The 16,296-nt window shown below is 48.8% G+C and overlaps 1 protein-coding gene and 1 long non-coding RNA gene across 5 annotated transcripts in view; one reads left to right on the top strand and one right to left on the bottom strand.

Annotated features, from left to right (window-relative positions):
- Positions 1-12,288: 12,288 nt before the first annotated feature.
- On the bottom strand, positions 12,289-14,162 carry LOC123463340. The gene is made up of 3 exons (XR_006638888.1): positions 14,091-14,162; positions 13,695-13,741; positions 12,289-12,586 (listed from the first exon to the last, which is right to left on the bottom strand). It is a non-coding gene; the product is annotated as an uncharacterized LOC123463340 (long non-coding RNA).
- Positions 14,163-14,675: 513 nt separating this feature from the next.
- Cdc27 (cell division cycle 27) overlaps positions 14,676-16,296 on the top strand; it is a 64,512-nt gene continuing 62,891 nt past the window's right edge. For 2 of the 4 annotated variants that reach the window (XM_045158329.1, XM_045158328.1), the window contains exon 1: positions 14,676-14,836. In XM_045158329.1, coding sequence (XP_045014264.1) covers positions 14,810-14,836 — 27 coding nt within the window. In that variant the 5' untranslated portion in view covers positions 14,676-14,809. The remainder of the gene's footprint in view (positions 14,837-16,296) is intronic. The other 2 variants (XM_045158331.1, XM_045158330.1) reach the window with 1 other exon arrangement.

Raw genomic sequence — 16,296 nt, 5'->3', positions numbered from 1 at the left:
CAAGGCCAGCCTGGCTTACATAGAGTCTGTCTCAAATAACACTAACACACACACACACACACACACACACACACACGGGCGCACGCGAGTGCACGCACACACGCACGCGCGCACACACACACACACACAAGATTACTAGGGCTGGAGAGATGGCTTAGCAGTTAAGGTGCTTACCTGCAAAGCCAAAGGACCCAGGTTCAATTCCCCAGGACCCACGCAAACCAGATGCACAAGGTGGGGCATGCATCTGGAGTTCGCTCGCAGCGGCTGGAAGCCCTAGTGCGTCCATTCTCTCCCTCCTTCTTTCTCCCTCTCAAATAAATAAGTAAAAATAAAATGTTTCTTTAAAAAAAAAAAAAGATGACTTGACTATAGAACGGTGGGTCCCAGTGAGCTCCCAAGTCTGCAATTCCAGATCCCTGGCGTGCTGCCCACGCCCCCTCTCCCTGGGCACAGGCTCCCCAGGCTCCCGCCCTCATCATTGCTCCGGAGGCCAGAGGAGCCCTCGGAGAGCAGCTGGTGCCGCCTGCCTTAGAGGTGACCGCTGACACCAATTCTGAGCCCCACTGGACGAGGCTGTCTTCCACTACCCCGCCTCTCCATCGCCTGCCCTTGCTCTAGCTACTAATGGGCAGGGAAGCCTTCGAAGGAAACTGAGGCAGGGAAGGGAGTCCAAGGAATATGAGAGTAAGGCTCAAGCCCAGGTCTGGTCCTTTGCTGTTTTTCTCTTTTCCTTCTACTTGCTTTTTTTTTTTTAGTTTTTTTTTTTTTTTTTTTTTTTGAGGTAGGGTCTTGCTGTAGCCCAGACTAACCTGGGATTCACTATGTAGTCTCTGGGTGGCCTCAAACTCATGGCAATCCTCCTACTTCTGCCTCCTGAATGCTGGGATTAAAGGCATGCACCATCACGCCCGGCTTTTCTTCTTTCTTTATTAAGACAGGGTCTCATGGAACTCAGCCTAGCATCAAACCAGGGATGTAGTTGAGGATGACCTTGGACTTCTGATCCTCCTGATTCTACTTCCTGAATAGTGAGATTATGGGCAAGTATACCGTGCTTGGTTTATGCAGTGCTGGGAATTGAACCCTGGATTTTGTGTGTGTTAAGCAAGTACTCTACCAACTGAGCTACACCCCCAGCCCCTTCCTTTACTCTCTTAACATCCCCTCCTCCCCTCCCCTTCTGCCTTGTTTCTCTCTTCCTTCTTTCCCACCCAACTTGACTCCTTATCAATTGCTCTGCACTATTTTTATGCTTTTGTGATCCCTGGGAGTCCCTTCACTGACCTACTTCATTGGGGGTTGGAGGTTAGATTGTTGGAAAGGAAGGAAGAAAAGAGGAAACACAGCCTCCTCCATCTCTGCCCCCCACCCCCCATCTGCCCGTCTGGACTCGGTGCCCTGGAGGGTTTGTATGGAGAAACACCAGAGGATTTCTATGGAAAGCCTGTAAAAATAAATAAATAAAAGATGCAGGCTAGAAGCTGGAAGACTAGAGAATTGGTTCTGACTCACCAGCCGCTGCATCTCTCTGGGCCTTGATTTCCTTATCTCTAAAATGAAAGATAACTGGGGCTTTGAACCATGTTCAACAGAATCCTGACGCCACTGGCCATTGACGTGCTTCTGGCTCCAAGGCTTGCAGAGAGACCATCTCGAAGCTTCCTCTGCCACCACCACTTCAAGCAGCCCCTCTCCTGCTCATTTTATTTTGTTTTGCTTTTTTTATTTTATTATTTATTTATTTACTTTGGTTTTTCAAGGTAAGGTCTCACTCTAGCCCAGGCTGACCTGGAATTCACTATGTCGTCTCAGGGTGGCCTCAAACTCATGGCAAACCTCCTACCTCTGCCTCCCTATTGCTGGGATTAAAGGTGTGTGCCACCACGCCCGGCTATGCATTTTATTTTATTTTATTATTTACTGGCCTTTTGAGACCATTCATTCTGTAACCTCGTCCAGTCTGGAGCTCACCATATAGCCCAACTGGCTTCAAAGTCATGACAATTCCCTTGCCTCAGCCTCCAAAGGGCTGGGATGGCAGGTATAAATTACCACACCTGGCTCTTGTGTGTGTGTGCGTTATATGTATATGTGTGTGCACATGCATATACCCCATACGCATACATGTAGAGGCCAGAGGGTGTATTCCTCTCTCACACTTACAGTAAAGTTCCTGAGAGTCTCCCCCTGAACCCGGAGCTTCTGTTCACCAGGTAGACTGGCTAATCTGAGAGCCCAGTGACCCTCCTGTCCCTGCCCGCTCCGCGCTGGGATTAAGGACACGTGTGCCCATGCCCAGCTTTTGATGAGGATGTCGGGGACTGAACTCAGTCCTCATTTGTGGACAGCAAGTATTCTTACACACTGAACCTTCTTCCCAGCTTTCGGTATCATATATATATATTCTGGTTCTCACAATCTCTTTTTTGGGTTTTTTTTGCCTCTGTGTGTGTGTGTGTGGTGTGCAGGACTGGGGTTATAAGTGCATGGCCACTCCCAGATGTTTTTTTTTAATTTTTAGTTTTTTATTTTTATTTATTTATTTGAGAGACAGAGAGAAGAGGTAGAGAGAGGGGGAGAGATAATGGGCACTCCAGGGCCTACAGCCACTGCAAATGAATTCCAGATGCATGTGCCCCCTTGTGCATCTGGCTTACATGGGTCCTGGGGAATCAAACCGGGGTCCTTTGGCTTTGCAGGAAAACACCTTAACTGCTAAGCCATCTCACCAGCCCCACTCCCAGATGTTTAATGTGAGTTCTGGAAACTCTAACTGGTACTCTCAAGCTGCCTCAGGCTCTCATGCCATCTCAGGAAGCTCACTGAATTGCTGAACCATCTCCAGCCCTCACAATCATTTCCAAAGAAATAGTTCCACTGGGGCTGGAGAGATGGCTTAGTGGTTACGCACTTGCCTGTGAAGCCTAAGGACCCCCGTTCGAGGCTCCATTCCCCAGGACCCAGATGCATAAGGGGGCATATGCGTGTGGAGTTCATTTGCAGTGGCTGGAGGCCCTGGCATGCCCATTCTCTCTCTCTCTCCCTTTCTCTGTCAAATAATAAATAAATAAAAATATATTTTTTAAAAATAACAAAATTGGCAGAGCATGGTGGCACACGCCTTTAATCCCAGCACTTGGGAGGCAGAGGTAGGAGGATCACTATGAGTTTGAGGCCATCCTGAGAATACAGAATGAATTCCATGTCAGCTTGAGCTAGAGTGAGACCTACTTCAAAAAACCAAACCAAAAAAAAAAAAAAAAAAAAAAGTTGAGGGCTGGAAAGATGGCTTAGCAGTTAAGACACTTGCCTGAGAAGCCTAAGGACTCAAGTTCGACTCCCCAGAACCCACATAAGCCAGGTGTACAAGCCGATGCACGTGTCTGGAGTTTGTCTGCAGTGGCTGGAGGCCCTGATGTCCTCATTCTCTCTTTCTCTATATGCCTCTTTCTCTCTAATAAACAAATAAATTTATTTAAATTTAAATAAGAAACAATTGACCATAGATGTGGGTCTGCAGTAAAGCATTTGTTAAGCCCTAGTTTTGACCCCCAGCATCATTTTTGTTTTTGTTTTTGTTTTTTTGTTTTTTGAGGTAGGGTCTCACTCTAGCCCCAGGCTGACCTGGAACTCACTATGTAGTCTCAAGGTGGCCTCGAACTCATGGCAATCCTCCTTCCTCTGCCTTCCGAGTGCTGGGATTAAAGGCGTGCGCCACCACGCCCGGCTCATTTTTTTTTTTTTTAATTGAGGTAGGGTCTCACTCTAGCCCAGGCTGACCTGGAATTCACTCTGAAGCCCAGGCCGGCCTCAAACTCATGGTGATCCTCTTATTTCAGCCTCCCAAATGCCAGAATTAAATAAAGGTAAGTGCCACTACACCCCAGTTCCCAGCATCATTTGAAAATATTAATTTAAAAAGATTTAGGGATTTGCATGGTGGCACACACCTTTAATCCTAGCACTTGAGAAGCCGAGGCAGGAAGAACGCTGTATGAGGCCAGGCTGCCTTAACTTCTAAGCCATCTTTCCAGTCCCCATGACCTATTCTTTTTTAAATATGCATTTTTTAAGTTTATTTGCAAGGAGAGAGAAAATGAGCACACCAGGGCCTCCTGCCACTGCAAACGAACTCCAAATGCATGCACCACTGTATGCATCTGGCTTTACGTGGGAATTGGGGAATTGAACCCAGGCCATCAGACCTGGCAAGCAAGTGCCTTAACTGCTAATCCATCTCTCCAACCTGGGTTGTGACCTTTAATAGTGAACAACTCTTTCTCAGACTATTGTGAGATTTGTAAGAAATGCTGCACATGAGGCAAGGCAAGCCATCTCCAGAGCAAAACAGTCATCTGGCTTGACTTTCTGAGGCGGAAGAATCCAGAGGTGTGCCCTGGCTTCTCAGACTTGCCCAGAGGAATTCTGGGAGAGGAGTCCAAATGAGGGAGAGGCTAGGGAAGGTGACAGTGGCTAAAGGGAGTGGGGGTGTGGGTGTAGGAATGAGGAAGAGGGGGCAGGGTGGCAGCTGGGAACTCAGGGTGTGAAATATCTGTGTCCCAGAAAGTATGTGGCAGGTCTCTAGGGCCAGACAGCTGGCTCGTCAGCAAACACTCAGAAGAGGGGCCTGCCTGCCCAAGCTCTCTGGCCACAGGGGCCCAGCCTGGGAGGAGATGCTTTTCACAGGAGTTTTGGACTCAGCAACCCAGAGAAAAGTGTCTGGTACTCCAGAAGCAACTGGAAAAGTTATGGTTTGGGGGAAAGAGCCATGGATGGAACTGTTAGATTGGGGGTCAAGATAGAGGTACTAATAGACAAACTGTTTCTTGAGTTTAAGACTCAAGACTTAAGGAGAGAGAGAGGTGTGGGACCCTGAGGAAAGAGTGAGACAGAGGGGAGAGAGAAGAGGTATGCAGCAGGAAAAGGGCCTGAGAGAAAGAGAGACAGAAAGAGAGAGAGAGGAGAGGGTGAGAGAGGGTTTCATGGAAGGGGAGGGGAAACACTGTCCTTTGGTGGAGGGGCCCTGGAAATTGGCATTGTCCTCTTCTCAGCCCCGCGGTGTCCTCCATGACCATGACAGGAGGTGGTCCCAGAATTCCAGACTTGGTCTGAGACTGGCCAGATGGGAGAAGAGATAGATCTCTGGAATCTTACAGGATCAGTGGTCCAGATGGAGGACCGTGGCCTGGTTTGGCTGAGATTCACAATTCCCACAATGCCCACAATGCCCAGAGTCAGAGCTTCCACCCCTTGGGCTGCTCCTCCCATTCCCTGCTCACCAACATCCATCCACCTTGGACTCTCATCCGTTACAACAAAGAGTGGCCAGCCTTCGGGCGCCTCGGAGACCCACTCGACAAAGAAGAAACGTCTCGGGCCATACGTGGAGTATCCTTTGCAGGGCCAATGACAGGAGCCTGCCTGTCCACCAGTGTTTGGGACACAGGAGACAGCGTGTGAAGAGCTGGGTAGAGCCACGCTAGCGGGAGCCTAACCTGCCCTCTGCAAGGCACGTAGCAGGGCCTGAGCCAGAGCCACTGAAGCCACTCAAACGTTCCCACTGGAAGGGCTTCAAATTCAGTGGATTGAAAATGCAGGATAAAATTTCACACCAGCCGCTTTATGTCAGACGTCAAACTCGGAGATGAGCACACCAAGGAGAGCTGACATCAGTCCTCCTTTGTCCTGTGCTTGTGAACACTCACTCCTCCTCCTCATCTTCCTCCTCCTCCTCCTCCTCCCTCTGACCACACAGGCCCCTGAAAGAGACCCATTGGACTCGCCTGCCTAGGGAGCAGATGCTGCTAACAACAGGCCCTGCCCATGTCATCCGCCAGCCTTTCTTCCCGTCAGTGTCTCATGAAGCTAGAGAGCACAGCGTGGTGCCATGTGTGGCCAAGAGCACATTTTTCTTTTTTGGTTTTCGAGGAAGGGTCTTGCTCGAGCCCAGGCTGACCTGGAATCCACTATGTAGTCTCAGAGTGGCCTTGAACTCACGGTGATCCTCCTACCTCTGCCTCCCGAGTGCTGGGATTAAAGGTGTGCGCCGGTTTGGGCAACACCACTTTAATCTATGTCCATAGTGGAGCTGGCAATGGAGGTTAAGGGGGCCCCCCACTCTGAAACCAGACTACATGGGTTAAAGCCCTGACTCGGTTTGTTCCATGGGCAAGTTAATTAACTTCTTTCTGCTTCAGTTTTCTCCTCTGTAAAATGGGGCTGCTGATATAACTCCGGAGGGCAGTTGTGCGGGTTAAACAAGAGAGCACGGCTGGCATACCATTGTGTGACTTCCCGTGGAGTCTATTTCTCTTCATCACACATAGAGAGGGCAAGGATAAACCAGGGAAATGATTCCACCTAAGTCTAGCTTGGTGAACCACGTTTTATTGAAGTTACTTACTTACAAGAGCATGGCCAATTTATGGGCAGCCACACCACCAAAGAATCTTTCCCCTGGGCTGGAGAGATTGCTTAGCAGTTTAAGATGCTTGCCTGTGAAGCCTAAGGACTCAGGTTCAATTCCCCAGGACCTACATAAGCCAGCTGTACAAGGTGGTAGATGCACTGGAGTTCATTTGCAGTAGCCAGAGGCCCTTGTGTGCCCATTTTCTCTCTCTCAAATAAAGAAATAAAATATTAAGAGTCTTTCCCCTATGTTGGGGAGCTTGCTCAGTGGAGAGTGCTTTTCATTCAAGCTGGAGTACTGAGTTGAAGCTCCAGTGACCCCCACATAAAAAGCAGGATGTGTGATGTTCCCCCATAAACTCGGGTGTTTTATTAAGCTTGTAACTTGGATCTCCAGCCACCTGGCCATAGCAGGTGTCGCTGGGTGGCAGATCCTGAACACCAGCCCTAAGGTGTCAATGGGGGCAGATCTGAATTGTAGCCCAAGCCGGGCATGGCGGCACACACCTTTGATCCCAGCCTCCCCAGAACTAGAATTAAAGTCCAGAGCCACCACTATGACTGGCTTGAATGCTGCTTTTTTTGTTGTTGTTTGTTTGTTTTGTTTTTTGAGATAGAGTCTCACTCTATCTAGCTCAGGATTACCTGCAATTCACTATGTAGTCTCAGGGTGGCCTTGAACTCAAGGTGATCCTCCTACCTCTGCCTCCCAAGTGCTGGGATTAAAGGTGTGCGCCACCATGCCTGGCTCTAATGCTACTTTTTATTTAAAAATTCAAGGCAGTTGAACCAACTGGAAAGTAATCCTTGTTGGCTGTTAGTGGCAGAACTTCTATGAACCAAAGTTTTGGCTAACCTACACAATGCTAGTGCAGTGGCTATAGCAATGGGCCTGGTGGTCATGTGAAACAAAAAGATTATTTTGTGGTTGCTTTTTAGATGAAATGGAACCATGTTCCATGACTATATATATATAACCTTACAACAGGTTTTAGTGGCTAGGAATGAAATCCTAGCAGGTGGAACTGATTAACCCTTTCCAATGACCTCTGCTCAAAAGACAAACACCTGCTCACTTATTTACTGTATTCACTGAGAAGATCTTTGCGAATGGAGGGAAATGCTCAGCATGTAAGAGTGCTTGCTGTACAAGACCAGATGACCTGAGTTCAATCCCCAGCACATGGGCCTGTCACTGAGGGAGGAAAGAAGAGGGTCACTGGGGTTTACAGGTCAGTCAGTAAGATCGAACACGGCTTGGGCTCCTTGGTCAGCCAGGTTCAGTGACTCTGTCTCAGGGAAATAAATAAAAGTAGAATAGCAATAGAGGACAGCCAGCATCATCTTCTGGTGCACACACCACCCATCTAATACACACACCAAACGTTAAGAGAAAATGGATATGCCAGCTAAGTTGATTGTGAGATGATATCAATGGTTTTACTATTGCTGACCCAGAGGACAAAGGCATGTTGAACATGTATGGCTTTAATACTTGAGCTCTGAATGTAATTTGAAATTTCACATCAGAAGTGATTTGGCCATAAGCATCAGTCACCAACTCAGAGGTCCCCTGTCATCAGTGAGCTCACTGAAAATACACAGCTGCTCCCCGGCTAATCACAGTCTAGTGAATGATGACGGTACAGTGTGTGTGCATAAGGAAACTTGAGGAAAGAAGGAAGGGAGGAAGGGGAGGTGGGAGGCAGGAAGAACCCCAAGGAGTACGTACTAAACTAGCTCTGAGAACATCTTGTTAATAGACATTGTAAAAATAGTCAACTGGGGCTGGAGAGATGGCTCAGCGGTTAAGGCACTTGCCTACAAAGCCTAAGGACCAGAGTTTAATTCTCCAGCACCCACATAAAACCAGATGCACAAGGTGGTGCATGCATCTGAAGTTCATTTGCAGTGGCTAGAGGTTCTGGACTGCCCATTTTCTCTCTCTCTCTCTGTCTGTCTCCATCTGGCCTTATGTGGATACTAGGGAATTAAACCTGGATCTTTAGGCTTTGAAGGCAAGCAACTTAAGTGTTGAGCCATCTCTCCAGCCTTAATATTTTTATTTATTTATTCACAAGCAGAAAAAAATAATTTAAGTTTATCATGCCAGGCAAGTGGTGCATGCCTTTAATCCTAGCATTTGGGAGACAGAGATAGGTGAACCCCTGTGAGTTCAAGGCCACCCTGAGTGAATTCCAGGTCAGCCTGGACTAGAGTGATACTCTAACTCAAAAAAAGAAAGAGAGGGCCGGGCGTGGTGGCGGACGCCTTTAATCCCAGCACTCGGGAGGCAGAAGTAGGAGGATCACCGTGAGTTCAAGGCCGCCCTGAGGCTCCATAGTGAATTCCAGGTCAGTCTGGGCCAGAGTGAGACCCTACCTCGGGAAAAAAAAAAAAGAAAGAAAGAGAAAGAAGTTTGATTCTCCAGTGCTCACAAACTCCAGATGCACACACCACTGTGCATGGCTTTATATGGACACTGGGGAATTGAACCCAGGTCATTTGCCTTTGTAGACAAATGCCTTAACTGCTGAGCCATCTCTCCAGCCCTATATACTATTTTTAAAATGTAAACATATTCATAGTGGAATTATCATTCATTATTCAAAAACACATTTGAAGGGCTAGGGAGATGGCTCGGTAGTCAAAGACACTGGCTTGGAAAGTCTGGTGGCCTGGGTCCAATTCCCCAATACCCACATACATCCAGATACACAAAGTGGTGCATGCATTTGGAGTTCACTTGCAGTAGCAAGTGGCCCTGCTGCGCCCATTCCCTCTCTCTCTCTTCTCTTCCTCTCTCTTTTTGGTCATAAATAAATAAAAATATATATATTTTCCAGGCATGGTGGCGCACACCTTGAGTCCCAGAACTCAGAAGCAGAGGCTAAAGAATCACCATGAGTTTGAAGCTAGTCTGGGCCTACAGAATGAGTTCCAGATCAGTGTGGACTAAAGCGAGACCCTACTCAAAAATAATAACAATTAAAAACAAAATTACTAGGCTGGAGTAATGGCTTAGTGGTTACGGTGTTTGCCTGTGAAGCCTAAGGATCCAGGCTGGATTCCCCAGGACCCACATAAGCCAGATGCACAGGGGGCACATGCGCCTGAAGTTCGCTTACAGTGACTGGAGGCCCTGGCATGCCCATTTTCTCTATCTGCCTCTCTCTCTCTCTCTCTCTGAAATAAATAAAATAAAAAATATTAAAAATAAAATTGCTAAAAGCCGGGCGTGGTGGCACACACCTTTAATTCCAGCACTCGGGAGGCAAAGGTAGGAGGATCTCTCTGAGTTCGAGGCCACCCTGAGACTCCATAGTGAATTTCAGGTCAGCCTGGGCTAGAGTGAGACCCTACTTCGAAAAACCAAAATAAATAAATAAATAAATAAATAAAATTGCTAATGATTGTCTATGGTGGGTGTGGTTTTGGTAGATGTGACAATGAGAAAAAGGCGGGGAAAAAAGTATTTAAACAAAAGTGGCCTTTCATAGACCCTGAAAGATGTAAATCAGAGTGATTAACTCAACCCTCATTGTCCATGAGATTCCTTCCCACAAATAGAGGAAGAAAACAAGGAAGACCCGAAGGCTCAGTGATCCTTAAGGGCCAGATTTCAAGGGTGAAGGGAAAAAGAAAGGGAAATGTGTCTAAAATGGAACTTTAAAGCGCACAGCCGCAGGAGTTATCAGAGGGCTTTCTATCTGGCCTGATCACCCATCACGGTTTAAATGGTTCAAACTCCTTTATGTGCAGTGATCTAGGCAGTGCCACCTAGTGGTGGGTCTTTGAACTGCATCCTGTGAGGAGGTCCTCTGGGAGGCCAATAACTGCAGGTCCGACGGAGCCTGCCAGCTGCTGGGGACTACAGAGGCCCAGAGTGTAGAGGTGACTTGCCTGAAGTCACAGGGTGCGTCATGCCAAACCTCAGGCTAGAATCCAGGATGCTATCCTAACGCAGCAGATGGAGCTGGCAGAGCTGAGAAGAGTTCTCTCGGTCTGAAGCCTGCTCCCCTGGAAGCACGGAAGCATCCGTGAGATGGCCCTGGGACTCAGAAAGGAAAAGAGACTCAACCCCTGTCAGGTGCCTTTCCTGGGCATTTTGAAATGTGCTTTTTTATTTTTATTTTTTATTATTGTTTTGTTGCTGTTTTTCAAAATAGGGTCTCACTTGAGCCCAAGCTGACCTGAAATTCACTATGCAGTCTCAGGGTGGTCTTGAACTCATGGTGATCCTCCTACTTCTGCCTCCTGAGTGCTGGGATTAAAGACGTGTGCCACCATGCCCGGCGAGATGTACTTTTTATTTTTGTTATTGTTTATTTGAGAGAGAGAGAGAGAGAGAGAGAGAGGTAGGTAGAGAGAGAATGAGTGCTCCACAGCCTCCAGCTGCTGCAAACAAACTCCAGTCACTTGTGCCTCCTTGTGCATCTGGCTTACATGGGTCCTCGGGAATCGAACCTGAACCTGGGTACTTTGGCTTTGCAGGCAAGTGCCTTAACTGCTAAGCCATCTCTCCAGCCCAAAGATGCACTCTTCCCCCCACCAAGGTAGGGTTTCACTGTAGCTCAGGATGACCTGGAACTCACTATGTAGTCTCATGGTGGCTTCAAACTCTGGGTGATCCTCCCAAGTGCTGGGATTATAGGTGTGCACCACCATGCCCAGCAAGATGCACTTTTTAAATTTTTACTTATTTATTAGAGACAGAGAGAGGGAGAGAGATAGTGAGAATGGGCGCACCAGGGCCTCTAGCCACTGCAAACAAACTTCAGACACATGTGCCCCCTTGTAATTCTGGCTTACGTGGGACCTGGGGAATGGAACCTGGATTCTTAGGCTTTGCAGGCATGCACCTTAACCGCTAAACTATCTCTCCAGCCCAGGATGTACTTTTTTTTGTTTGTTTTTTCGAGGTAGGGTCTCACTGTAGCCCAGGCTGACCTGGAATTCACTATGGAGTCTCAGGGTGGCCTTGAACTCATGGCAATCCTCCTACCTCTGCCTCCTGAGTGCTGGGATTAAAGGCGTGCGCCACCACGCCTGGCATGGATGCAGTTTTTAATGCTAAAGATGATTCTTTTCTTGGTTTCCCTCTATATCAACTTCCTCCTCGGCTTCCTGAATTCTGACTTCCTACGATACCACCCTAGGCCAGCTAGTGCTCTTGTCTCCCGGCCTTCTCTGAGGCACTTATGACACCCAAGTTCTGTCGCTGACCTTTCGCTGCTTTATCCACTTCACTCTCATTTATTTGCACAACACTTATTAAGCACCTACAGTTGCTATTACTTTTGCTAAAATGATTAAGAGTCCATCCCTGGCCCCAAGAATTTCACTACCCATCTGGTATAGAGACATAGAAACACATGGTTTGATAGGTTGATAAATATACTCACAAAGACTTTAAGGGCTCAGCACTCAGGAGGCAGAGGAAGGAGGATCGCCATGAGTTCAAGGCCATCCTGAGACTACATAGTGAATTCCAGGTCAGCCTGAGCTAGAGTGAGACCCTACCTCAAAAAACCAAAAAAAAAAAAAAAAACAAACCAAAAAACAAAAACAGAATTTGGAGGCTTTTTGGGACTTTAAAACAACATTTTTTTTTTTTTTATCTATATGCAAGCAGAGAGACAGGAGAGAGAATGCAGGACTTTTTTTTCCTTTTTTTATTTTGCAAACTCCAGATGCATATGCCACCTTTGTGCATCTGGCTTTACATGGGTACTGGGGACTTAAGCCTGGGTCATCAGGCTTTTAAAGCAAGTACCTTCAATCACTGAGCCATTTCTACAGCCCCGGGGTTTTATTTTTACTTTTTCTACTTACTAAAGTTGACGGTTTAAATGAGATGTCCCCCATAGCCTCGTGTGTTTTGCTTTTTCCTCAGCTGGTGACATTTTGGGGGGAGGCAGAACCTTGCTAAAGGAGGTGTGTCACTTGAGGCAGGTCTTGGGGTGTCATAGCCCCAGGCCCCCTTGCCAAAACTACCTCCCTCTTGCTGCTGCTGATAGGTGACAAGATGTGGTACTCAGTCAGCCTGTCACGTTTTCCCCACCATGATGAAACGTCCCCTGGAATTTCTTCCTATGAGCAGCTTCTGGTTGGATGCTCTCTCCCAGCAACAAGAGGATGGCGGCAACATGAAGTGTTCAGGTGGCTGCAGAGCCTGGAAACATATTGTACTGCTGTCATTATCTTTTAATATAAATTTGAGTTTTTGGAAGCTTTAGCAGTGTTGTCAATTTTTAAAATAAAATATTTAGGGCGAGGGTATTACCATGGGATAGTTTTTATAATCATGGAAAATGTTAATAAAAATTGTGAAAAGATAAAAAATAATTTATTTGAGAGAGGCAGAGTGAGAAAGGGGGAGAGCGAGAGAAAGAATGGGCATACCAGGGCCTCCAGCCACTGCAAACAAACTCCAGATGCATGTGCCACCTTGTGCATCTGGTTTACATGGGTCCTGGGGAATTGAACTTGGGTCCTTTGGTTTTGTAGGCAAGCGCCTTAACTGCTAAGCCACTTCTCCAGCCCAGTGTTGTCAATTTTGGTAAAAGAAAACTTATCTCAGTTTGCCATGTTGCATTGGCATTGTACAGAAATTAACAGTCATATTGGACTAAAAGCATTAAGCTTAATTCTTTTCCCATTTGTATGGGGATCATATACTGTATTAAATATGTAAGGTTTTGTCATGATTATGGAAACTAATCAAACATCCTCTACATAATGAAAATAAAATATAATGAAAATAAAATGTGTATACTTTTCTCCTGTTAGTCTGCCTTATGTGGGCTTAATTCCTAAGCCAATGGAAGAGAGCCCTTCACCCTGATGTAACTAGACCTGACTTATATCTTCTTTCTTATTTGTTTATATTTCTGGGTTTTTTGTTTGTTTTTTAATTTTTTTGTTTATTTATTTACTTGAGAGCGGCAGAGTGAGAAAGAGGCAGAGAGAGAGAGACAGAATGGGCGCCCCAGGGCCTCCAGCCACTGCAAACGAACTCCAGACACGTGCGCCCCCTTGTGCATCTGGCTAACGTGGGTCCTGGGGAACCGAGCCTCGAACCGGGTTGTTATGGTTCACAGGCAAGCGCTTAGCCGCTAAGCCATCTCCTCCAGCCCTGTTTGTTTGTTTTTGAAGTAGGGTCTCACTGTAGCCCAGGCTGACCTGACACTCACTCTGTAGTCCAGGCTAACCTTAAAGGCACAGTGACCCTCCTACCTCAGCCTCCGGAGTGTATGCCACCATTCCCAGCCATGACTTACATCTCTCACTGTGTCAAGACCTTCAACATAGCGAACTGGAGAATGACCTATACAGAAATTGTACACAAAAATTATATTCCCTCCCTAAAAATACCACAAACAGACCAGTCAAATGGCTAGTGAGGCCATTCCTTACCCCACGATTGCAAATAAATCAAATGAAAATTCCCAAAAGGTCTTCTGGGTCTCCCCTTTGCTCCCTCCCCCCACTTTCGTCTGCTTTGGCAGATTCTCGTGTAGCTCAGGCTGGTTCACTGTAGTGCAAGATGACCCCCAACTTCTGATCACCCTGCCTCCCTCCACCTCCCAAGTGCTGCAAGTTACTGGCATGTACCACCGTGCCCTGTCCTATGCGATGCTGGGAATCGAACCCAGAGCATCGGGCAAGCACTTCACCTGCGCAACAGATCACCTTTGAGGACCGAGAACCCCTATGCTTTCGACATGGCAGTCCTCCCCCAAAGCACCCGGTTTTCCTTGAGAGTCCTGGGCGGGAGCTTCTGGAATGGAAAATGATCTAAATTCAAACGTGTGGGTTAACTAAACTCAGCTCCGAATTAGTAATCTCACTCTCCGCTCACTCTATCCTACCCCCTATCCCCCAGAAGGGCCCGAGCCCGGACCTAGACAGCGGCCCCGCCACGTCGGGAGCGGCCGCCCGCCCCGCCTCCCGGCGCGCGGCCCGCGCGGGGTCGCCCACTGGGCGTGGCTCGGCCTGCGTGGCGACTGCGAGCGGCCAGCGTCGGGGGAGGGCGGGGCCCGGGAGAGGAAACCACGAGCTGGCCTCAAGCTCGACAGTTTCCGGCAGCCCTCGGCAATTTCCGGCCCCCGGCTCCCTCGCGCCCTCTCTGTCTTTCCCCCCGCCCCACCCCCGCCACCGACTCGCTTCGGGCATCTCCGACAGCCCTTCGGCCTTTTCCGTCCGGCTTTCGCTCGTCTGCCTGGACTTCGGCTCTTTCCGCGTCCTGCTCGGAAGTACTCGGCAGTCACTCGGCCTCCCCCATCCCTCGGTAACGGTCGCTGGTGAGTTTAAATGAGCCGAGGCTGGCCGGGCCGGAGCCGCTACGGTGGGGGGGTGCCTGAGGCACTGCAGAAAGTGGGCCTGAGCCTCGAGGATGACGGTGCTGCAGGAACCTGTCCAGGTAAATGACAGGCGGCCCCCCGCCGCCGCAGGCACACACACCCCCGCCGGCCTCCGAGCTTTGGCTGCGAGCCTCGCTCCGAGGCAGCCGCGTACGGGCACTTCGCGGCCTGCTGCGGCCTAGGCCCCTCCGCGGCTTCTCCCGCCCGCCCTCGCTGCGCGGGCTCGGCCGGCCTCTCGGGCAGCTCCCGCGGCCTCGCCCGCCGCCTGCGGCCGGCTTCTTCTCGGGCGCTAAGTTACTTCTGCCTCCGGCTGTGAGGGGGCTTCGGCCGGGGAGAGCTGGCTTTCCGCCGCCGCTCGCGTCCTCCCGGGGAGCCCCGGGGGCCCTGGCCTGGGCGCGGGCTGGGGACGACAGGGGCCCGAGAACGCGCCTCGGGAGCTCGCCTGCCCCGGCGGATGACGGAGAAGCACACTGGAAACCGAGCCGTTGCCGGGGTTGCACGGCGGCGGCGGGACGAGTTTGCGGAGGGTTTTTTGTTGTTGGTGGTTGTTGCTGTTTTAGGGCGAAAAGGGGTAGAAAAATCGGCGTTTTCCTTTTGGTGCTCATTTTTGTTTTGGCAGCAGACTTTCTTGCTCAATGGATGTCCCACTGGACGCTGATGACCCGAGAAGGCCTAGCGCTGAGGCGCAAAGCAACCCGTGCCAAGGGGGCTGGAGAGTGGGGGTGGTGGTGATGATGGGGGGGGAGCAGATCTGGGGTTTTTCCATTAGCTGTGGTGAGGGATCCAGGAGTGGGTTTTTTTTTTTTTTTTTTGGTTTTTCGAGGTACGGTTTCACACTGGACCAGGCTAATCTGGAATTAACTATATAGTCTCAGGGTGGCCTCGAACTCACGGTGATCCTCCTACCTCTGCCTCCGGAGTGCTGGGATTATAGGCGTGCGCCACCACGCCCGGCTCCAGGAGTGTTTTTAATTGTGCTTGTATGTAAGGCGTTCAGGAAATGAAAAATAATAGCTTCCCCCCACCCCCGACATTTTGCCATCCTTACCACACCAAGTTAAGCCTTGACGCAAAAACACTATGTTGTCAGGGGAGAAACCCGATTGGCTTTTAAGTGTGTGATGATGATGCACACTGCCAAGTCGTTTTCCCCTGCTGCCAGTCTGAAGAACTTGCAATCTTTTGTCCCTTGGTGATGGACCAGGTCTGGGAGATTTTTCAATTTCACCATATGATCTCTGGCCTCCATCAGCTGCTGTCATTGAGTCATGAACTTTTTTATTTTGAAGTTATAAAGAGAGTCAAGTTTAGAACTTCCTTCGAATCGTCTTAAGTAGGCCTGTGACATCAAATTGTAAATATTTTAATACGTCAGAACTTTGGCATTTCCTCCATTTTTCTTCACAGCATAAAATACATCTCCTAGTTAGACTTTGTCTCAAATCCATCCACCTCTGGGTTATGGTCCAGCACGCTTCCGCTGAGCCACTGTGCTGTACATAGTTTGACTGTATCTCAA

This window comes from Jaculus jaculus, chromosome 9 (genome assembly GCF_020740685.1).
Source record: "Jaculus jaculus isolate mJacJac1 chromosome 9, mJacJac1.mat.Y.cur, whole genome shotgun sequence".
NCBI classification, from domain to species: Eukaryota; Metazoa; Chordata; class Mammalia; order Rodentia; family Dipodidae; genus Jaculus; species Jaculus jaculus.
This window is presented reverse-complemented; position numbering and strand designations above follow the sequence as displayed.